This window comes from Theropithecus gelada, chromosome 19 (assembly GCF_003255815.1).
Source record: "Theropithecus gelada isolate Dixy chromosome 19, Tgel_1.0, whole genome shotgun sequence".
In the NCBI taxonomy this organism is placed as follows: Eukaryota; Metazoa; Chordata; class Mammalia; order Primates; family Cercopithecidae; genus Theropithecus; species Theropithecus gelada.
Genome location: NC_037687.1, coordinates 34891378 through 34914474, shown reverse-complemented (window position 1 = coordinate 34914474; position 23097 = coordinate 34891378). Strand labels below are relative to the sequence as shown.

Below are 23097 nucleotides of genomic sequence, written 5' to 3'. Positions count from 1 at the left end.
CGTGTGGTTCCTTTCACTCCAGGACAATTACAATAGTTACAACAAAAATTACCACAGATCACCATAACAGATAATAATAATGCAATAGTTTGAAGTATTTTGAGAATTACCAAAATGTGACACAGAGACACAAAGAGAGCATATGCTATTTGATAAATGGTGACAATAGACTTAATTGACACAGGTTGCCACAAACCTTCAACTTGTAAAAAATGCAGCATCTGCATAGGATAATTAAGCAAAGTGCAAGAAAATAAGGTAAGGCCTATACCTGGAAGTTAGTCCTGACACAGAACCCTAAAGACTTACTGTATTTCCTCTATTCTGTGATACATATCTTGCCATATTTTAACATCTGAAATCAAATCAGGTTAATCAGTGACGTGGTTTAATTGGCAGCCTTTTTTTTTTTTTTTAAGAGTCTCACTGTGTCATCCAGGCTGGAGTACGGTGGTGCAATCTTGGCTCACTGTAGCCTCCGCCTGCCAGGTTCAAGCAATTCTGCTGCCTCAGCCTCTCAAGTAGCTGAGATTAGAGGTGCACGCCACCACACCCAGCTAATGAAGGTATTTTAGTAGAGACGGGGTTTTGCCAGGCTGGTCTTGAACTCCTGACCTCAGGCCACCTCGGTCTCCCAAAGTGCTGGGATTACAGGTGTGAGGCACCGTGCCTCAGGCAGCCTTTTATTGGCACATAAAATGTACATGTTACCATCTGTTGTCTTGGAATCAATGAAATAAGAGTAATATCAGAAGGAAGAATTGAATGATTAGTGAGATTAGTCCATTTGAGGAGAAATAGAACTCTCAAGGAAAAAATCTGTTGCTGAGATGACAATTAACATTGACATACCCAATACAGTACAAAATGGCGAGTCTGTGTGCCATTGTAGTCCCTCCTACCTTGCTGAATAATCATTGTTATCCCCCTTCTTTCTTACAGCCTGTGTCAGCCATGATTGTTATTTTATTGCAAGATTTTTAAAGTTCATAATGTGGAGGGAAGCCAAGCAGCACAGAAGAGTATATGTTGTTTTGTTTTTTTTGAGACGGAGTCTCGCTCTGTCCCCCAGGCTGGAGTGCAGTGGCCGGATCTCAGCTCACTGCAAGCTCCGCCTCCCGGGTTTACGCCATTCTCCTGCCTCAGCCTCCCGAGTAGCTGGGACTACAGGCTCCCGCCACCATGCCTGGCTAATTTTTTTGTATTTTTTAGTAGAGACGGGGTTTCACTGTGTTAGCCAGGATAGTCTCGATCTCCTGACCTCGTGATCCACCCGTCTCGGCCTCCCAAAGTGCTGGGATTTCAGGCTTGAGCCACCGCTCTTTTTTTCTTTTTTAGATGGAGTTTTGCTCTTTTGCCCAGGCTGCAGTGCAGTGGCCGGATCTGAGCTCACTGCAAGCTCCGCCTTCCAGTTTCCAGCGATTCTCCTGCCTCAGCCTCCCAAGTAGCTGGAATTACAGGCGCCTGCCACCATGCCTGTTAAATAAGCTGCCTAAACAGGGAAAAGTCACCATCCTTATGGAGCTTCTACTGTAGCTTTTAAACTGAAATACCTTTTGGTCACTATGTGTATGCATGTGTGCATTTTGAGCCTTTTATTTATAAAACAAAATATAATATGCCTGGTAGCTAATAGGTGCTCATTTAAGTGTGTGATCTCTGGCTGCTCGGAAGGCCTATATAGGAAACTCAACCCTAATTAAAGAAAAAAAGTATGTGAAATGACATGAACACATTGGTGCAGGGCCATGCAGCCTGGTTAGGAGTGAGACTCCCTCTCAAAAAACAAGAGAGAAAAAAAAAAGGCCGGGCGCGGTGGCTCACACCTGTAATCCTAGCACTTTGGGAGGCCGAGGTGGGCGAATCACCTGAGGTCAGGAGTTTCAGACCAGCCTGGCCGACATGGTGAAACCCTGTCTCTACTAAAAATGCAAAAATTAGCTGGGTGTGGCAGCCCATGCCTGTAATCCCAGCTACTCAGGAGTCTGAGACAGGAGAATTGCTTGAATTCAGGAGGCAGAGTTTGCAATGAGCTGAAATTGCATCACTGCACTCCAACCTTGGCAACAGAGCAAGACTCTGTCTCAAAGAAAAAAAAAAAAAAAAAGAAAAAGAAAAAAGAAGTGTTTATGGGAAAGCACAAGACTCAGAATAGCTAAAATAATTTTGAAACACAAAAAAATTGGGAGGAATAACTGCACCTGATGTTGTTACTCTGTAGCCATGGTAACCCAGTGTGGTGTTGGCTGACACATAGATCAGTGGAACAGAATCGAGAACCCAGAAATAGACCAACAAAGATATTCCTGACTGATTTTTTAAGGAGCAAAAGTTATTCAATGCAGGAAAGATAGCCTTTTCCAGATGGTGCAAGAGCAGTTGGCCATCTGTGGTGTAATAAAACCTACATTTGATCTTTTTTCTTTTTTAGATGGAGTTTTGCTCTTTTGCCCAGGCTGGAGTGCAGTGGCGTGATCTCAGCTCACTGCAACCTCTGCCTTCCAGGTTCCAGCGATTCTCCTGCCTCAGCCTCCTGAGTAGCTGGAATTACAGGCTCCCGCAACCATGCCTGACTAATTTTTGTATTTTTAGTAGAGACAGGGTTTAACCATGTTGGCCAGGCTGGTCTTGAACTCCTGACCTCGTGATCTGCCCGCCGGCCTCCCAGAGTGCTGGGATTACAGGCGTGAGCCACTGCACCTGGCCCTTACATTTGATCTGTATCCCTGGTTCCTGGCACAGAGCCGAAAGCCTTGGAATTTTGTGAGTAATAGGAATAGGGTTTGTAATTCATAAGGAGCCCCTTTCAACCACACCTGAGTTTATGCTAATGAGGTGACTCCAGTGGGACCCATAGGTATCTTCAGGATGGGGATAGTCACCTTAAGGGTGTGGACCCTCTGCCCCACGATGGAGAGAGCTGGGTTGGTGAACACATCCGAGTGCTGGGAGGCTGGCTCACCCAGAGGGCGCATGGACGCACTGCACCTTCAGTGCCCCCGCCCAGACCTTACCTATGCATCTCTTCCATTTGGCAGTTCTTGAGTTATATCCATTAAAATAAACTGGGAAGATGGGCCATGGGGGCTCATGCCTGTAATCCCAGCACTTTGGAAGGCCAGGGTGGGAGGCTTGTTTGAGCCCAGGAGTCTGAGACCAGCCTTAGCAATATAGTGAGACCCCATCTCTTAAAAAAAAAAAAATTACCTGAGCATGGTAGCGCACACCTGTAGTTCCAGCTACTTAGCAGGCTGAGGTGAGGATCACTTGAGCCTGGAACGTCAAGGCTGCAGTGATTCATGATGGCACCACTGCACTCTAGCCTCAGTGACAGAGTGAGACCTTGTCTCAAAAACAAAAGCTTTCAAAACTGAACAATTTTTTTTTTTTAAATTAGAAAACAGGCAAAAGATATGAACAGATACTTTAATGAAGAGGGTATACAAATGCCAAAAAAATCATGAGAGCGTGCTCAACCTTGTTAGCAATTAAAGGAAATGCAAATTGAAACCACAATGATCCATCAGTACACACCTATCAGAATGGCCAAAATAAAAAATAGCAAAACACAAATGCTGATAAAAATGTGAAGTGGATTCGCACATTCATTGGGGGTGGGAGTGTAAAATGGTCCAGCTACTCTGGACGAGAGTATGGCAGCTTCTTACAACGCTCATAAGCACGTGTTCACTTTGTGACCTAGCAATTGCACTCTTGGGCTTTTATCTCAGAAAAGTGAAAACCTACGTTCACAGAAAAATCTGTACACGAATGTTCATAACAGCATTATTTTTAATAGCAAAATACTGAAAACGATCCTAATATCTTTCAGTGGGAGAATGTTTAAACTGCCGTATACCATAGAATACTACTTATCAATAAAATGGAATGAACTGTTGATACATACTGCTTCAGTGCATCTCAGAGAAATTACGTTCAGTGAAAAAGCTAATCTGAAGAGCCCACATACTGTGTGATCCCACTTATATGACACTGTGAAGGCAAAAATGTAGCAGTGGACTACTTAGATTGGCTATTTCCTGGGGGTGTGGGTGGGGAGAGAGTGACTACCAGGAGGCAGCAGGAGGATTTTGGGGCAGTGGAGCTATTCTTTGTCCCGAGTTTGTTGGTGGATATGAGTTAAAATTCATAGAACTGAATACCAAAATGTACGGTGCATGTAAATTTAAAATAAAATATATAAACTGTTCAGATACACATTTTAAAAATCAGTTCATACAAAAACGACCAAAATGGCATCTTCATAAGCGCCTCTATCTGGAAAACTGAAATAGGAAGCAGCTCCTGGCCCTGTCCTGCCTTCCAGGTTGGCTACATTTATATAGGACTTTGCCAAAGCCCTCTCCCCGGCTGCCGCTCACGTTTCCCTCATTTCAGCAGCTCCTGAAATCCTGGGGTGGGTAATCTTTGAGTTCTATCCACTCCCTGAAACTGCAGAACCCATTTTAGCGCATCAGTGTCTCTGGGTCTCCACCTCTTGTCTCCGCAGTACTGGGTCTGCCAGTCCCTGTCTCTGTATCTCTGTCCAGATCTGTCTAAGCCTCGAGTGCTCCTCTTCTCTGGGTCTCTCTTTTCCTGAGCCTGAGCTGGTCTGTCCCTTTCCGTGTCCGTCTCTGTACATCTCTGCTTCTGGGACCCCAGAGCGTCTTGGTCTGCCCCCGAGCGTCTGTGGGTCTTCATGCTTCTCTCCCTCTCGGTCTGCGCGTCTTTTTGTCTCTGTTTCTCTGTTTCTCACCGTCTTTGTTTCTCGGGTCTCTGGTTGTCAGGGGCCTATTATTTACCCCCTTGTTTACCTCGTTGCCATGGTGCCCAAAATGACGCAGGCGCCGGAGTGGGCGGGACGCCGGGAGACCACGCTCGCGTCTGATTGGCCGCGAGCCCTGTCACGGCTCCCTTGCTCGCCCCCCTTCGCCTCATTGTCTCGCGGCATTGTGGGAATCGTAGTCCGCGGTGAGGCCCAGTGCGCAGGCGCAGTTTGCCGGCCGCCATCGCGCACTGGGGCTCCGGGCGGCTGGGACCGGCCTGGGGTAGCTGCGCAGCAGGTGGGTCGGTCCCGGGGCCGCAGCGCGGGGGTCAGGGAACGACCCCGTCGGGGCAGACGGTGAGGACGGCTCTGGGGGCAGCGTTGGAGGAAGGGGCCAGGGTGTTCCCGGGGTTGGGGTGCGAGCCCCCGCTGTGCGTCCAGCAGGCCGAGGGTCTGGCAGCCCTCGCGTGGAGTGCGCGGCAGGGACCGGGTCCCCTCGGGGGTGGGGCTGAGATCGGGATCGGTGAGGGGCCCTGCAGGCAGGTAGGGAGCTAGTGCAACCCCCACCCAGTGTAGGCTCTGGGAGGGGAGGGGCTTAGGGGACCCTGTGGGTGGGAGACTAGGAAGGGGCGGCTCCTGATGGGGGAGAGATGGGGGAAGGGGAGGCTCCTGATGGGGGAGAAAGAGGGGAGGGGGAAGCTGTTGAGGGGGAAGAAAGCGGGGAGGGGAAGGCTCTTGAGGGGGGAGAAAAGGGGGACTGGGAGGCTTCTGAGTGGGGAAGAGGAGGGAGGGGGAGGCTCCTGAAGGGAAGAGGAGGGGAGGAAGTGGGGGCTGAGGGTGTGAGGGTGTCCCTGGTTGGGGGAAGCTGGGCAGGCTGTGTCCCCAGGGGCTGGAGCAGGGAAGGGGTGGAGGGCGCGGGGACCAAAGGGGAGCCTAGGATGGGCATTGTCTCTGTCGCCCCCACCCTTGGGATATCTTGCCTCTCCTCAGTGACCTGGGGGTGGGTTCTGTTTGAGTTAGGTGTCTGCGCCCACCTCGGAGACCCCTCTCGTGGAAGAGGCAAGAGTGGGGTTACTGGCTTCAGGCCTGACGCGGGGGATTGGGGTGGGGGCCTGACTCACCCTCCCATCACTCCTTCCCCATCTCCTTTCTCTCACCCTCCCCGGTTCCTCCTTCCTTTTCCCAGTCCCCCCACCCCCTTCCATACTGTCCGGCTTTCCCTGCTCCTGTTCCTTCCTCTCCTTTCTCCTCTCTCCCTGCTTCCTTCCCTCCCCGCTTCCCTCATTTTTGTCTGCCCTCCTTCCACTTTCGCATATATGCACCTGTGTCCTTGCTGATTCCTGGGGGAGGCTGAGTGGCACAGTCACTTGGTTCCATGTCACCTCCTCGGTTCCATGTCACCTCTTCCATCCCATCGTGTCCTGCAGATTGTTTCCTGCCCTGGAGTCACAGCAGGGCCACGCGTCTAATCGAGTTGCTGTTTTCTCTGCATGATGCTTGAATCTGTGACTTCCTGGGTATTTCTGGCCTTGGGCTTTTGGGGATCCTAGGCCAGTTGCGCAGGACCTCCCTCTGGTTCTGTGTGTCCTGGTGAGTGGATCAGGGACCACAAAAGGCAGCTGAGATGTGAACGACGACCCTCACTCCATGTTTTTTCATTCTTTTGAAAGCACCTTTACCCCCTTTTATAATGAGTAAGTGATCTGTGGATGAAGCCAGGGCAGACCCTGGGAGTGTCCGGCGACCCATTGAGAACCATGCCCCATGCATTGAGCTTCCCTGGCTGATCCTCAGGCCTGTGGCTGTGGGGTGGTTTGCTAGACCCTGCCGATGAGTGAGGTGGGATGGAGAGCTGTGACAAATATTCCTCAGGTGGCCAGGGCTGGGCCAACGGAGGGCCAGACCAGGCTTGAGCTCTGCTCAGCCTGGGATGAAGGGGATTTGCCACAGGACTCTGGAGACCCACCAGGCTTGGGGCCCCTCAGCTCAGCCACCCCTTACCCACCATGGCTCCCTCTGCCTCAGCTTCTGTATTCCAGGCCTCCGGGTGCGGGAAAGCCTACAGGACTGGCTCAAGACTTGTGCAGACTGGCCGGGCGCGGTGGCTTGCGCCTGTAATCCCAGCACTTTGGGAGGCTGAGGCGGGCGGATCACGAGGTCAGGAGATAGAGGCTATCCTGTCTAACACAGTGAAACCCCGTCTCTACTAAAAATACAAAAAAATTAGCCGGCCGTGTGGTGGGCGCCTGTGGTCCCACCTACTCAGGAGGCTGAGGCAGGAGAATGGCGTGAACCCAGAGGCAGAGCTTGCAGTGAGCCGAGATCGAACCACTGCACTCCAGCCAGGGTGACAGAGCGAGACAAAAAAAAAAAAAAATTTGTGCAGACTGCTTCATTTGCTGAGGCTGGGGGACTGGGCTCCAGGAAAATCCTATCTGAGGCAAATCCTGGACGGTCCCAAGATTTGGGGGATGGAGGTTTGTCCAGTGACCAAGCCAGACCCCAGAAAGGTGTGGCCTCATTCCAGCAGGCTGTGGCAGGAAAGGGTCCCAGTGGTGTCTCTTTTTTGTTTGTTTTTGAGACACGGGCTCATTCTGTCGCCCAGGCTGGAGTGCACTGGCCAATCATATATCACTGCAGCCTCCAACTCCTGGGCTCAAGCAATCCTCCTGCCTAAGACTCCCCAGGCTGTGGGATTATAGATGTTCGCTGCCGCACCTGCCCCGGTGAGATCTCTAAGAGGAGAGTCCTTCTGACAGTGTGACCAGGGATGGGGCTGAAGGAGGCAAGAAGACACAAGGCCAGAGATTTCTGGAGGCTCCTCAGATGGCCTCATCCTCCTGGCTGTGAGCATCAGGGTCCCAGTAGGAAGGGAGATGAACATGGAGAGGCTGTTTTCACAGGACGCAGCAGCTTCCTTGCAGTTGGGCATTTTAGGAGACCCCTGGTTCCATGGAAGCCTCTGCTTTGCAGGTGAATGGAGGGAGGGGAGGCAGAGGTGGCTTCCCAGAGAGGCTCACGGGGGAAGGGCACAGAGGAGAGGAGCTCCCGTGCCTGTCCCCAGCGGCTGATGTGTGTCCCCCGCTGTCTTGGCCAGTGACCCAGCCGGAGGGTGTCCCATCCTCCCCACCTCATCCCACCCCTGCCAATGGCCAAGGACCCTTGCTCATTCTACCTAGACCCTGATGCCTCCACCATGCTCAGAGCTGGGAAGCTGGAGCGGGAGGAGAGGGACTGGGGGGAGCTGGCTGGGACCTGCCCACTGTGGAGGCCATGAGGGCTAGAGGGGAGGGCTGGCAGGAAGCCTCTTAAAGGGTGGGCTTATGGGCCTGGAGGGGGAATGACGAGTGGCAGCATCACTTTGCAGGTGGGGTCCCAGCCTTAGTGCTTGCCTGCCTCATGCCTCTGTTTCCCCACCTGCACCTTGGGGCTGCTGCTGGTTCCTACCCCTCTGGGATTGTGAGGTCCTGATGAGGGAAGGTTCTGTGCACACACATTATGGAGCTCACAATTTGTTTTGTGGAGACAGGTTCTCTGCAAGGTGAATGTGCCTCTGGCGTCCTAAGAAAGCCAAAATCACATGCCCGCAGGACCACACCTCTGTCCATACACCAAGTAGAGCTCTGTGCCTCCACTGCCGGGGGGTAGAGCTGGCATCACGCTTCCCATCAGGAGGGGCTCCAGAACAGGGGTTAGCATACCCACCTGCAGGCCAGCAGTGACCTGTTTTCTTTGTATTTATTAGAGACAGGGTCTTGCTGTGTTGCTCACACTGGAGTACAGTGGCACAAACTATGGCTTACTGCAGCCTCCAACTCCTGGGATTAAGGGGTCCTCCCACTTTAGCCTCCCACACAGCTGGGACCACAGGTGTGAGCCATCACGCCTGGCTAGTTTTGTTTTTGTTTTTGTTTTTTTTTTGCGACAGGGTCTCACTCTGTCACCCAGGCTGCAGTGCAGTGTTGTGATCACAGCTCACTGCAGCCTTCACCTCCTGAGTTGAGGTAATCCTCCAACCTCAGTCTCCAGAGTAGCCGGGACCACAGGCATGCACCACCGTGCCCAGCTAATTTTTCTGTTTGTTGTAGAAACTAGGTGTTGGCATGTTGCCCAGGCTGTTCTCGAGCTCCTGGGCTCAAGCTATCCACCCCCCTTGGCCTCCCAAAGTACTGGAATTACAGGTGTGAGCCACCACCTCTGGCCACCTGTTTTTGTAAATGAGGGTGTGTAAGAACATGCCAAACCTGTGGGTACACACAAGGCTCTGGCTGCTTACTTGCCACAAGGGAGAGTTGAGTAGTTGAAACTGAGACTGTCTGGCCCTTTATATCTGCTACTCTCTGTTCTTGGAAGATGAATAAGAGGATGTATTTTTCTTTTTTTTTTCTTTGGGATGATGTCTCGCTCTGTCGCCCAGGCTGGAGTGCAGTGGCGCAGTCTCGGCTCACTGCAAGCTCCACCTCCCGGGTTCACGCCATTCTCCTGCCTCAGCCTCCCAAGTAGCTGGGACTATAGGCACCTGCCACCATGCCTGGCTAATTTTTTTTTCTTTTTTATTTGTAATAGAGATAGGATTTCACTGTGTTAGCCAGGATGGTCTCGATCTCCTGACCTCGTGATCTGCCTGCCTCAGCCTCCCAAAAGAGAGGATGTATTTCTTTTTCTTTTTTTTTTTTTTTTTTGAGACGGAGTCTCGCTCTGTCGCCCAGGCTGGAGTGCAGTGGCCGGATCTCAGCTCACTGCAAGCTCCGCCCCCCGGGTTTACGCCATTCGCCTGCCTCAGCCTCCTTAGTAGCTGGGACTACAGGCGCCCGCCGCCTCGCCCGGGTAGTTTTTTTTTTTGTATTTTTTAGTAGAGACGGGGTTTCACCGTGTTAGCCAGGATGGTCTCCATCTCCTGACCTCGTGATCCGCCCGTCTCGGCCTCCCAGAGTGCTGGGATTACAGGCTTGAGCCACCGCGCCCGGCCAAGAGAGGATGTATTTCTAATCCCAAGGGAAAGAAACGGTTTTTAAGTGGGTTTCTGAACTCAGAAGTCCAATTTAAAAAATGGTTGAAGGCTGGGTGCAGTGGCTCATGCCTGTAAACCTGGCACTTTGGGAGGCCGAGGCGGGTGGATCACTTGAGGTCAGCAGTTAGAGACCAACCTGGCCAACATGGTGAAACCCCATCTGTACTAAAAATACAAAAAGTAGCTGGGCGTGGTGGCGAGTGCCTCTAACCCCCGTGACTCAGGAGGCTGAGGGAGGAGAATTGCTTGAACCCAGGAGGTAGAGGTTGCGATGAGCTGACTGTGCTGCAGCGCTCCAGCCTGGGCAACAGGGCGAGACTCTGTCTCCAAAAATGAAAGAGAGCTCGTTAGATAGTAAGAAACATTAGAGCATTACCTGTGACCAAAAGACAGCATGGAGTGAAAAGACAAGCCACAGATGGGGACAGTGGCAAGATGGAGCCAGACAGGGAACTCGTTAACTAGTTCATAGAGCTGTAAAGAAAAAGTCACGGGAAAGTGGGCAGTTTACCCACCTTCAGAGATTAAATCATGAGAAAGCGCTCAGTCACAGAGCAGGCAGGTGCTCGGGTCTGAGGGTCCTCTGGCAGGGGGTGGAGTGTGTGAGGAGAGGGCACCCCAGCGGGGGCTGCCGTAAGTAGGTTGTCCCCCGTGCCCTAGCTATCCTGCTTCTCCATATGTCCTTTAAATAGATCAGAAAGGACCCCACAGAGATGGACATGAGGGTCCACAACAGCCAAAAAGAAAATGAGGCACTGGCAGCATACCCCTCAGCAGAACTGCACTGTTTGTGCAGTCCACACACACTGAGCCAGCTCTGCCCAGGCCCAGGGACCTGCCTGTGAAGAACCCTTGCTCTCCTGGGTACGCATTCCAGTCGGGGAGGCGGTCAGTAGGGAGGTAAAAGGCGGAGGCAGTGAGCAGTGAGCAGGTGTCGGGTGGGGGCGTGCAGGGAGTGCAGAGGAAAGGTCTCCCAAAGGGGCCAGTTGAGAGCTCAGACCTATGAAGTAACAAAAGGGTGGGGCTGGGCGCAGTGGCTCACGTCTGTAATCCCAGCACTTTGGGAGGCCCAGGCAGGCATATCCCTTGAGTCCGGAAGTTACAGACCAGCCTGAGCAACATAGTGAGATCCCTGTCTCTACAAAAAAAAAAAAAAAATTAAAAATCAGCCAGGTGTGGGTAATGTGCACCTTTAGTCCCAGCTACTCGGGAGGCTGCGGTGGGGGGACTGCTTGAGCTCAGGAGGTTGAGGCTGCAGTAAGCTATGATCATACCACTGCACTCCACCCTGTGTTTAAAAAAAAAAAAGGGGGGGGGCCGGGCATGGTAGCTCACGTCTGTAATCCCAGCACTTTGGGAGGCCAAGACGGGTGGATCATGAGGTCAGGAGATCGAGACCATCCTGGCTAACACGGTGAAACCCCATCTCTACTAAAAAATACAAACAAACAAACAAAAATTAGCCGGGCGTGGTGGTGGGCGCCTGTAGTCCTAGCTACTCGGGAGGTTGAGGCAGGAGAATGTCATGAACCCAGGAGGTGGAGCTTGCAGTGAACCGAGATCGCGCCACTGCGCTCCAGCCTGGGCGACAGAAAAGGCAGAGGTATCGTGGTGGTGGTGGTGAAAAGGCAGAGGTATCGTGGTGGTGGTGGTGATGGCATGTCATGGGTCTGTTTTGCTTGAGTTAAGTGGAAGCTTGTGTAGAATGTCTTCCAACAGCACTTAGAGTTCTGCAGTTCCCTTTAAACTCTGCTAGCCACAGAGAGAGAGGTTGACAGTTGTTTCTCTGCAAACTTCTGGTTTTTTCTTTTTTCTTTTTTTGTGACAGAGTCTTGCTCTGTCACCCAGGCTGGAGTGCAGTGACACGATCTCAGCTCACTATAGCCTCCACCTCCCAGGTTCAAGAGATCCTCCTGCCTCAGGCCTCCTGAGAAGCTGGAATTACAGGTGCCCACCACCACACCTGGCTAATTTTTTTTTATTTTTAGTAGAGAGGGAGTTTTACCATGTTGACCAGGCTGGTCTTGAACTCCTGACCTCAGGTGATCTGCCTGCCTCAGCTTCCCAAAGTGCTGGGATTACAGGCATGAGCCACTGTGCCCAGCCCTGTTTCTTTGTTTTGTTTAGTTTTTTAAACAGCTTATTAATTTATATACCATGAAGTTTACCTATTTAAAGTGGACAGTTCATTGGTTTTAAATATACAGTACTCACCGTTGAGCATTTTCACCCCTCAAAGAAGAAATCCTGTACCCATTAGCAGTCCCTCCTCATTTCCCCAAATCCCAGCCCCTGGCAACAGCTGGTCTACATTTTGTCTCTATAGATTTGCCTGTTCTAGATGTTTCATTTCTGTGGAATCACACACCCCGTCCCACCCTACAGTGGCGAGGTCTTTGCGCCCCATATCCTGTTGGAGCAGAACCTGACAACCTGAGAAGGGCTCACAGCACCTGGCCTGGTGCGGTTTACTCTGGTTTTCCCTGTAAAACTGGGCTTCCTGCAGCTGTGGGAAGTCCCCTCCCAGCTGGCTCTGTGGACCTTCAGACCCAGGCGGGTCCTGGGAGAAGCTGGACAGCTGCAGTTCACACCCTTGTGTGTCCGTAGCCAGTGACATGAGAGCCTGAGGCCGACGGGAGGCCTGGGCAGCTCTGACCCGCTGGGTTCTGTTTAGTGAGCTCATTGTTGGTGCACAATTAAAATCAAGGGAGCTCATCCTGAATACTGGCTCCACTTGAATGATGGGGCCGCCCTGTATGCGGGGATTCAGCTGAGGTTGGGGCACGAGTTGGCAGGACCTAAACTCTCCCAGTCATTGTGGTCTCCCCCACCCCCCACCCCCGTTGTCACTGCTCCTGAGTACTTCCTGCCCCTCCTGCCTGGTTCTGTGGATGCTTTGGTAGAGGCCTACATTCTGCACCATTTCCAGAAACGGGGGTTCAGTGGCCTCCAGAGGGGGCCCCCCACTCCCTACACTTTTTTCTAAATAATTTCATTTCAGATTTGTGGTGGTTTTAACTGCAGGAACAGTCTTGACACAGCTCCTTCATGTTATTAGAAATTGACATCCCCCTAATCTTTTTTTTTTTTTTTTTTTTTTTTTTGAGACAGAGTCTCACGGTCGCCCAGGCTGGAGTGCAGTGGCACAATCTCTGCTCAATGCAACCTCTGCCTCAGGGTTCAAGCAGTTCTCCTGCCTCAGCCTCCCAAGTAGCTGGGAATACAGGCGCCCACCACCACGCCCAGCTCATTTTTGTATTTTTAGTAGAGATAGGGTTTCGCCAGGTTGGTCAGGCTGGTCTCAAACTCCTGACCTCAAGTGATCCACCTGCCTCGGCCTCCCAAAGTGCTGGGATTACAGGTGTGAGCCACTGCACCTGGCCCACATAATATATCTTTTAAATGTAAACAGACCTTGCATTTCTGGTATAAACAGAAATCTAGAATGAAGCATAAATCATGCATGGTTAGGATGGGTTTACTAATATTTTAAGGGTTTTTTTTTTTTTTTTTTTTGAGATGGAGCTTCGCTCTTGTTGCCCAGGCTGGAGTGGAATGGCACGATCTCGGCTCACTGCAGCCTCCGCCTCCCGGGTTCAAGCAATTCTCCTGCCTCAGCCTCCCAAGTACCTGGGATTAGAGGCATGCGCCACCACGCCCAGCTAATTTTGTATTTTTAGTACAGATGGGGTTTTTCCATGTTGGTCAGGCTGGTCTTGAACTTCTGACCTCAGGTTGTTCACCTGTCTCGGCCTTCCAGAGTGCTGGGATTATGGGCATGAGCCACTGCGCCCGGCCTATTTCAAGGTTTTTACATGTAGGTTTACATAGAGATTGTCAAGTAATTTTTCATTTTCATCCTATTCATGACTGATTTTTAAAAAATTGTGGTAATGATGCTGGGCGCAGTGGCTCACACCTGTAATTCCAGCACTTTGGGAGGCTGAGGCGGGTGGATCATTTGAGGTCAGGAGTTTGAGACCAGCCTGGCCAACATGGTGACACCCCATCTCTACTAAAAATACAAAAAGTAGCTGGATGTGGTAGTGCATGCTTGTAATTCCAGCTACTGGGGAGACTGAGGCAGGAGAATCGCTTGAACCCAGGAGGTGGAGGTTGCATTGAGCCGAGATTGTACCACTGCACTCCAGCTTGGGTGACAGAGGGAGACTCAGTCTCAAAGAAAAAAAAAGTTCTGGTAATGCACAGAATGACTTACCCTCCACTTAGATGCTACTTTTTATCTACACAAGTACAACACTGAGGTTCTGATGCCTAACAAGCAGGTTTCTTGGAAATCTGCATGAACTCTGGGTATGGTGTCTTTGTTCTCTGGCAGCTGGGGTGGCTGTGCCCTGGCCTTATGCAAGGCCATTGTCTTGTCCGTGTCCTCTGCAGGTCTGTGGGTTCTGGCACCATCTGAGCCCCCTGGCAATCCCTGGCACCTCTGCTTTGGAGCCACCTTGTCCCCGGTTAGACAGTGTCGCATTTTCCAGTACCGTTTTGGAAAGATGCTGCCTTTGGAGAAGGCGTTTGCCTCCCCCAGGAGCTCCCCAACCCCCCTGGATCTGCCCACGCCAGGGTCAGCAGCCGGAGCCCAGCAGGAAGAACCCGAGACCATCCCTGAGAGGACCCCTGCTGACCTGGAGTTCTCCCGCCTGCGTTTCCGAGAATTTGTCTACCAGGAGGCTGCCGGGCCCCACCAGACCCTGGCCCGCCTGCATGAGCTGTGCCGCCAGTGGCTGATGCCTGAGGCGCGCTCCAAGGAGCAGATGCTGGAGCTGCTGGTGCTGGAGCAGTTCCTGGGCATTCTGCCTGATAAGGTCCGGCCCTGGGTGGTGGCACAGTACCCTGAGAGCTGCAAGAAGGCAGCCTCCCTGGTGGAGGGCCTCGCTGATGTCCTGGACGAGCCAGGTGGGCTGCCCCAGAGGAGAAGCATGGCTCAGAGGAGATGGGGAGGGGGTCCTGGAAGGCCCTAGTGCCAGCTATGGCTTGCCTGAGATAATTAAGTTTCCCACGCTGGTGAGGCAGCTCCTTGGTTCTCAGGGGCCAGGACAGTTGCTTGGGCTCCTGCCTTCACATCTGCCTTCTGGATGTAAGGAAGCCAGAAGAATGAGGGAAAGGGACCAGCCTCTTTTTCTTTTTTTTTTTTTGAGGCAGAGTCTTGCTCTGTCACCAGGCTGGAGTGCAGTGGCGCAATCTCAGCTCACTGCAACCTCTACCTCCTGGGTTCAAGCAATTCTCCTGCCTCAGCCTCTCAAGTAGCTGGGATTACAGGTGCCCACCACGATGCCCAGCTAATGTTTGTATTTTTAGTAAAGATGGGGTTTCACCATGTTGGCCAGGATGGTATCGATCTCCTGACCTTGTGATCTGCCCACCTCGGCCTCCCAAAGTGCTGGGATTACAGTTGTGAGCCACCGCACCCAGCCCAGCCTCTTCATAGTAAATATTCTGGGTGCTTTGCAGGCCGGAGGTCTCCTGGTCCAAGGATGAGGGTGCAGGATGGGTCGTGATGGGGCCCTGGAACCTGCAGGTCCCTGTGGTTTAACTGTGTGATTGTTGTTGGCGCGTGTCCTGACCTCTTGGGGTCACAGGTCCCTCCATTGTTGACAGGGATGCTGCTGGGCTCCCCTGCGGGCTCATCCTCAATTCTTAGTGATGGAGTGTACGAGAGGCACATGGACCCTCTGCTGCTACCAGGCGAGTTCGAGAGCCCCAGCCAGGCCCCCGGAGCTGGGGAGATCCCAGCACCTTCTGAGACACGTGAGTGCCCAGCCAGCCTGGCAGCCTTTGCTGGGCCTTAGGTGGTGGGCAGAGGCCTGTGGTTGGGAGAGGGCAGGAGAGCAGCCAGGGAGTCAGGGGCCCCATGGTCCACGCTATCATTGGGACATCCTCCTGTAGTTCCTCTGAATGTTAGATATTGTTTATTAAATTAGTCTTCAGAGATTATGCAGATAATCCATACTTGCCACAAATAGTGAAAAAGCATCAATACATAAAGAAAAGAATCTCCCAACCCCCCACCATGCACCCTCTGAAAATAAAGGGTCTCAAGTGTCCTGATGCACGTCCCTCATGTCTCCCTGCACATCACACATGCACATTCAGGGCCTGGGGTCGGGCTCCCTGTGTATGGTGTGCTGTGTCTGAGTGCTTGTTGTTCAGATGGGGTGGGTCCTCCAGGCTGTGGTTGGGTCCGGTTCTTTAGTTGCCCAGCATCACGTGCTTAGCCCATCTCCATCCTAGAGGTGGACTCTCTGCCCCTTGGAGTGAAGCTGCCATGACACCTCCTGACTTGTGTGCCCCATATGTGAGGCTCTGGGCACTGTGGGTGGGCTCCTCAGGACCGCTGGGCAAATGGTGTGTGAGTTCGACATTTCACATAAAATAGAAACTTCCATGTGGTTTTCCAGAAGTTTTGTGGCTGTTCATTACCAGCATGGGAGGCGCCCACTGGCCTGGATACAGCCCAGCACTACGTGGTGTTGCTTTTTAGGATTTCCACGAAGGCCAGGCACGGTGCCTCATGCCTGTAATCGCAGCACTTTGGGAGGGCAAGGCAGGCAGATCACTTGAGCCCAGGCATTCAAGACCAGCCTGGGCAACATAGGGAGACCCCATCTCTACAAAAAATACAAAAATTAGCTGGGTGTGCACTTGTAGTCCCACCTACTTGGGAGGCTAAGGTGCGAGGATCGCTTGAGTCCAGGAGGTGGAGGTTGCAGTGAGCCAAGATCGTGCCACTGCACTCCAGCCTGGGTGACAGAGCAAGACCCTGTCTTTAAAAAACAAACAAACCAAAAAAAAAAAAAAAAAATTCCACGAATCTACTGGACTTGAATGGGCATCTCTGGGGCCACCCAAGCCCTGTGGCCACCGCCCTGCTTTGTAAATCAGGGACAGATGTAGTGTCCATTGAGCCTTGGGTGCTGCTGTCATATAAGCACACTGGGGCCTGTGTGGGAGGCAGTGGGGACTCCTTGACCCTTGGGGGAACCTAGCCACAGGGAGCTCGTTACCTCAGCTCTGCCTCCCCCTCTCCCCAGCCTGGCTTTCTCCAGACTCCCTGTTTCTGGAACAGAGGAGGGTCAGAGAAGCAAGGACCGAAGAGGCCAGCCCTGCCAACAACGAGCAGGTGGGTGGGCATGAGTCCCAGGGTGAGGGGCTTGGCCTCAGCTTAGAGGCATTCCCCTCCCCATCACCAGTGCTCAGCAGAGGGCTGTGGCCCCAAATGTCCACAGCGCGGAGGCCCAGAACCCAACCTGGTGGGAGCGTGAGGGCGGAATCTTTGTGGTGTGAAGGGGGCTGCCTCCTGCAGTGCACCTGGGTTGGAGCCCCTGACCGGGGCTGACTCCTAGCCGGCTCCTGTGGCTGTGGGGCTGCGGCGGATCCTCCCTTCTCTAGGGCAGGTGGAAGGTCTCAGCTACGGCTGTACGGCTATTTCAGAAGCTGAAGTCCTTTCCAGAGGAGCCTCAGCACGTGGAGGAGTGGGGCCACCTGGACCCTGCCGAGGAGAACCTGAAGAGCTACCGGAAGCTGCTCCTGTGGGGTGAGACTCACCTGCCTTGGGCTCATACCTCACTCCCCAACCCCTCCCGCAGGGGTTGGTGCAGGAAACTGTGACCCCAGGGGCTTTGGCTGGGACACTGTAATGTCTTACATGGATTTGAACTTGCACGTGTTTGAGCTTGAATTTATTTGCCAAAGCTCCCACCCTTTCTGATCTAAACATCTGAGTTCTGCCCAGGCCCTGCCTGTAGGACTGAAGTCTCAGAATTTGGAAAGGCCTCCTGGCCCCAAATTGCCACCCTCCTTGCCCAGAGACAGGGCCTCACCTGCATGGCCTGGTCAAGGGTCTCCTCTTTTGTAGACATTCTTGCCCCAGAAACCCTCCTTTTAGGGAGGTTCCCCCACTCAGACTCCTGAGCATTTTTTGTCTTAATGTCTTTAACTTTGCTTTCCGTGAGTTCTGCCTCCGCCTGCCCTGTCGCCCTTCCAGCATTTCCTTCTTCTTTGCTCCCCTGTCCAGGGGCCTGACAGGGAGGTGGCCTTGGTGGGGATCCCAGTGCAGAGAAGAGGAGGTGGGCTGCAGCCTGCCCTGGCTGGTCCACAACACACGACACCCATCAGCTACTCTGTGTTGATGCCTCTTTTATTTCTTTGGTTTTTATTCCCACTCAGGGTATCAGCTTTCCCAGCCTGACGCTGCCTCCAGGCTGGACACTGAGGAACTCCGGCTGGTGGAAAGAGATTCACAAGGAAGCGGCCTCCCAGGTGAGGTTGGGTTGAATTGGTGTTAGGACCGGGTGGGGTTTGCTTTTTCTTCAGAGGCTGAGGGGTCCCCTCCCAGTGCCGTCAGCCCCAGCAAAGACCTCAGCATCGACTGCTTCACCATTTTCCCACCACCATGTCGTAGTGAGGCAGGAATCCAGTTACATCCATGGTCTCTTGCTGCATGACAGATCACTCCAAGACTTGGTCAGTGGAAACGCAGTGGTGTTAGTTGCCAGGATCTGTGTATGGGTCCCAGGGGGTGGCCGTTCTGCCGCATTGGAGGTTCTGTGCCAGCACACCAACGAGAACACCTACAGGCGGACTTGGGGTGGTGGGCCCAGGGTGCCTGTCGCCAGGGAGCTTGTCGCTGGGGGTTTGGCCTTAGCTATTGACACCGCTCTCTTCGCTGGCAGCTGGGCCCCTCCCTCCAGGAGGGTGCGCTCTGAGCAGGCTCTGCTTGCATCGTGCATCTCGTGGCCAAGCTAGTGGAGGGGTGGAGACCTCCAAAGCCGCGGTTTCCAGAGCCCGGGCTCAGTGGGGCTGTCCTTCCTGTCCTGTCGGTGGCCTCCATTGTTGGAGGCCTCCAGGTCCCACATCTGCAGCAGCAGGCGTGGGGCGCGTGCTGTAGGGCAGCCTGGGAGGGACAGCGCTGCTTCCAAACAGCCGTGAGCCCCGCGGGGATCCAGAGCCCGGAGCCCTGTGTCCTGTTCCGGCAACTGAGGCTCGGCTGGGTCCTCCGCTCCCTGGCCCTGGGCGGGGCGCTCACGCTAGGGCTCTGACCTTGTTCCAGAAGGCGGGAGGCGGCAGGAGACCGCTGGGTGCGCCTGCGAGGAGGCCGCCCCCGCGCGGGTGGTGCCTGAGCTGCCTGCGGAGGCGCCCCCAGGGGACGCCCTTGCCGATCCCCCGTCGGGCACCACTGAGGGGGAGGAAGAGCAGCCTGGGAAGGCCCCGGACCCGCAGGACCCGCAGGACCCCCAGGACCCCCAGGACCCCCAGGACCCCCAGGACGCGGAGTCTGGCTCTGCCTCCGACTCGCAGAGGCGGCGCGTCATCAAGCAGCCTGCCCCGGACACGGACACGGGCGCGGCGAGGCTGGGAACCAAGAGGCCGCACCCTGAGGATGGCGATGAGCAGAGCCTCGAGGGCGTCTCCGGCGACGGGCAGAGCCTGGAGGGCGCCTCCGGCGACGGGCAGAGCCTGGAGGGCGTCTCCGGCGACGGGCAGAGCCTCGAGGGCGCCTCCGGCGACGGGCAGAGCCTCGAGGGCGTCTCCGGCGACGGGCAGAGCCTCGAGGGTGTCTCCGGTGATGGGCAGAGCCTCGAGGGTGTCTCTGGCGCCGGCCACAGCACAGGGCTCGCGGCCGGGCAGGGCCCCGGGGCTGACGAGCTGGGCTTGTCCCGCGGGAAGCCCTACGCCTGCGGCGAGTGCGGGGAGGCCTTCGCGTGGCTTTCGCACCTCATGGAGCACCACAGCAGCCATGGCGGCCGGAAGCGCTACGCCTGTCAAGGCTGCTGGAAGACCTTCCACTTCAGCCTGGCCCTAGCCGAGCACCAGAAGACCCACGAGAAGGAGAAAGGCTACGCGCTGGGGATCGCCCGGGGCCCCCAACCGCCCACCCGCGAAGCCCAGGCAGGGGCTAGGGCGGGCGGGCCCCCGGAGAGCGTGGAGGGCGAGGCTCTCCCCGCACCCCCAGAGGCGCAGAGGTGAGCCGCTGTGCTGTCCCGGAGGGGCCGCCCTGCCGGCCGTGAATCCCAGAGGCATCGGGCCCTTCCACGCCCCTGGTGGCGGCTTCCTGTGGTGTCTGGACGTCATCTGCCTGTGCCCCGAATCCGCCCCTGAGGCTAAGCGCTCCCAACGAGAAGGAGAAGGGTCCACGGGAAGCCCTCACCTCTGTAAACACACCCTGGGCCAGCGCTCACATCCGAGGGGAGCCGCCGGATGTGGAAGAAGACTCCGCTTTCCTGCAGCCATTTAGTGCCGCCCCACGCTAGGTTATTTGACATTGTGCAGTGTAGAGTTGCCTTAAAGTGCGTGATCTGCCAGTGCTTTCTTCAAGTCGCCCTTGCCCCGATTCCTCCTGTTTGCGCTCCCCAGGGTTGCTCAAGTGGAAATTTTGTCAATTGTTTAGCCTTTTCGTACTTGCGTGATGTCAACTTCACTTCTAATCTGCAAAAGCAGAAGTTGTTTCCTAGTTTACCTCACGTGTCTTTACCTGTATGGAGTAGCTCGCAGAGATCACAGAAATGCTTGCAGCATAAGGCAGGGTTTTCAGACCGTGGGTCCCAGCCCATTAGTTAAAATGGGAAATCAATTAGCAAGTGGCCACCAGCATTACACAGCAATGAATCAGAATAAAGTAGGCCAGAATGCATCATGTAGTAAAGGCAAATACTGTTTTGTGAAACTTTTCACCCATACATCTAAATGTGAGAACTGGTTGCAATGTAAGAGATGTATTTCTTGCTGGGAAGTTGTGATCAAAATAAGTTGAAAACGCCAATAAAGATCTGTCTGTCTGAGCAAAGAAGACTAAACTCCTTGGGTTACATAAGATGATCTTTTGACTGATTGCATTTATTCTCAGATTACAGCATTATTCCCACTGCCTGCACATAAACTTAATTGCTCCCTGCTCATAAACTTAACTGCTCCCTGTAGATACAGAAACTGGTGCCTCTTTTTCTGTCACTGTGTTTGAGCAGGCAGTCTGTTGTAATGACCCCCAAATCACAGAGGCTTAACATAATATTTATTCATGGGCTGAGCGTGGTGGCTCACACCTGTAATCCCAGCACTTTGGGAGGCCGAGGCAGGTGGATCATGAGGTCAGGAGTTTGAGACCAGCCTGGCCAACATGGTGAAACCCCGTCTCTACGAAAAATACAAAAAATTAGCCAGGCATGGTGGTGCATGCCTGTAATCCCAGCTGCTCGGGAGGCTGAGGCAGGAGAATCGCTTGAACCTGGGAGGCAGAGGTTGCAGTAAGCTGAGATCGTGCCACTGCACTCTAGCCTAGGTGACAGTGTGAGACACTCTCAGAAAAAAAAAAAAAAAAATTTACTCACAGTTGATTGTCCTGTGTTGGTGTTGCTTTGCTTATGTATTGGTTTGCACTCTGCTCCATACAGTGATTGAAGGATCCAGGCCCCATCCCTGTTGTAGCTCCACTCTTCACTGTACTCTTGGAGCATGTGGGGAAGCCCACACCTGTTCACCTGGGAGATGACACACATCACTTCTACTCACATAACCTTGGAGAGAAATGATTCCAGAGAAATGGCCAGACAGAAATGGCCCCAGTCACTTGGAAGGGCCTGGGAACTGTCACCTGGAGTGCCTGTCTCTGCAACAGTTACTAAGTTTAGTTTCCTCTTAGCCTATCCATCCTAACTAAACTCCAAGCTGAGTGTGGCTCTGGTAAGAAAAAGGCTAAAATGGGCCGGGCATGGTGGCTAACACCTCTAATCCCAGCACTTTGAGAGGCGGAGGCGGGTGGATCACCTGAGGTCAGGAGTTCAAAAGCAGCCTGGCCAACATGGTGAAACTCCGTCTCTACTAAAAATACAAAAAATGAGCTGGGCATGGTGGCAGGCACCTGTAATCCCAGCTACTCAGGAGGCTGAGGCAGGAGAATCACTTGAACCAGGGAGGCGGAGGTTGCAGTGAGCTAAGATCGCACCACTGCACTCCTGCCTAGGGGACAGAGCGAGAATCCATCTCATTTAAAAAAAAAAAAAAAGGCCGGGCGCGGTGGCTCAAGCCTGTAATCCCAGCACTTTGGGAGGCCGAGACGGGCGGATCACGAGGTCAGGAGATCGAGACCATCCTGGCTAAACACGGTGAAACCCCGTCTCTACTAAAAAATACAAAAAACTAGCCGGGCGAGGTGGCGGGCGCCTGTAGTCCCAGATACTCGGGAGGCTGAGGCAGGAGAATGGCGTAAACCCGGGAGGCGGAGCTTGCAGTGAGCTGAGATCCGGCCACTGTACTCCAGCCTGGGCGACAGAGCGAGACTCCGTCTCAAAAAAAAAAAAAAAAAAAAAAAAAAAAAGAAAAAGGCTAAAATGTAGCCTCTCATTTCTCAGCTGAACCTGTGAGCTAACCTTCTTGCACTGTCACAGGGAGCATCCCCTGAGATGTGTCCCACTGAGCTCTCAGGCTGTGGGTGATTGTCATTTGTTATTATAGGGCCTCACCCTCCATCTTCAGTTTCCCATCTCCTGTCTCATTTAGTGCACAGCCAGATGTCTATGCCTTTTTTTTTTTAAGTTTTTTATTTGGAAATAATTACATATTTTTAAAAGGCACAATAATTAAAATAGTGCACAGATCATTCACACACCCTCACCCAGACCCACCTATTAACATTCGACCCTGCTTACCTATGGCCTGCTTGTGTGCACCTTCCACCACCCCATCCAGGGTGCACGGTGTCCACATTCCTCCTGTCAGTGATGTTCTCTTTGCTCACCTGGTTAGAGTGCAGTTTTCCCACTGTATAGCTAACTGGGGCCAGATGCAGAGGCTTACACCTGTAATCTCAGCACCTGCAAGGCTGAAGCTGGGCGTAGTTGTGCACACCTGCAGTCCCAGCTGCTTGGGAGGCTGAGGTGGGAGGATGGCTTGAACCTAGGAGGTCGAGGTTGCAGTGAACTGAGATCGAGCCACTGCACTCCAGCCTGGGTGACAGAGCAAGACCCTGTCTCAAAAAAAAGAATATAGTTAACTTTTTCTCCTTTCAACGAATAAGAATCGGTGGGAAGAGACTTTTAAGATCATGCAAATATTGATGATCTTCAGTTGTCACAAAAAGATTAAAGATGATGCAAATATCCTGCTCCTCATCAAAACTTCCCCCTAAATTTGGCTTTCATTTCTCATTCTTCCCTGAATCCATCATTACCAGGGTGGTGATTTTCCAACACCAGCCCTCCCTCCATGCTGACCAGCTGGCCCTCAGCATCCTACTGCCAGCCAGCACTCTTCTTCTCCCCAAGAATTTGTCTTTAGTATTGGAATGGACTCGAGAATTTCTGTTTATTCA

General features: G+C 53.2%; 1 protein-coding gene across 7 annotated transcripts in view; it reads left to right on the top strand.

Moving 5' to 3' along the window:
- ZSCAN18 (zinc finger and SCAN domain containing 18) overlaps positions 1-20605 on the top strand; it is a 37752-nt gene extending 17147 nt beyond the window's left edge. The window contains exons 1-7 of one of the 7 annotated variants that reach the window (XM_025366023.1): positions 4881-5063; positions 14175-14690; positions 15393-15542; positions 16826-16914; positions 17226-17328; positions 17961-18053; positions 18844-20605. In XM_025366023.1, coding sequence (XP_025221808.1) covers positions 14288-14690; positions 15393-15542; positions 16826-16914; positions 17226-17328; positions 17961-18053; positions 18844-19760 — 1755 coding nt within the window. In that variant the 5' untranslated portion in view covers positions 4881-5063; positions 14175-14287 and the 3' untranslated portion in view covers positions 19761-20605. Of the gene's footprint in view, positions 1-4880; positions 5123-13979; positions 14691-15392; positions 15543-16825; positions 16915-17225; positions 17329-17960; positions 18054-18843 lie in introns of those variants that run through there. The other 6 variants (XM_025366025.1, XM_025366027.1, XM_025366026.1 and 3 more) reach the window with 6 other exon arrangements.
- Positions 20606-23097: the final 2492 nt, after the last annotated feature.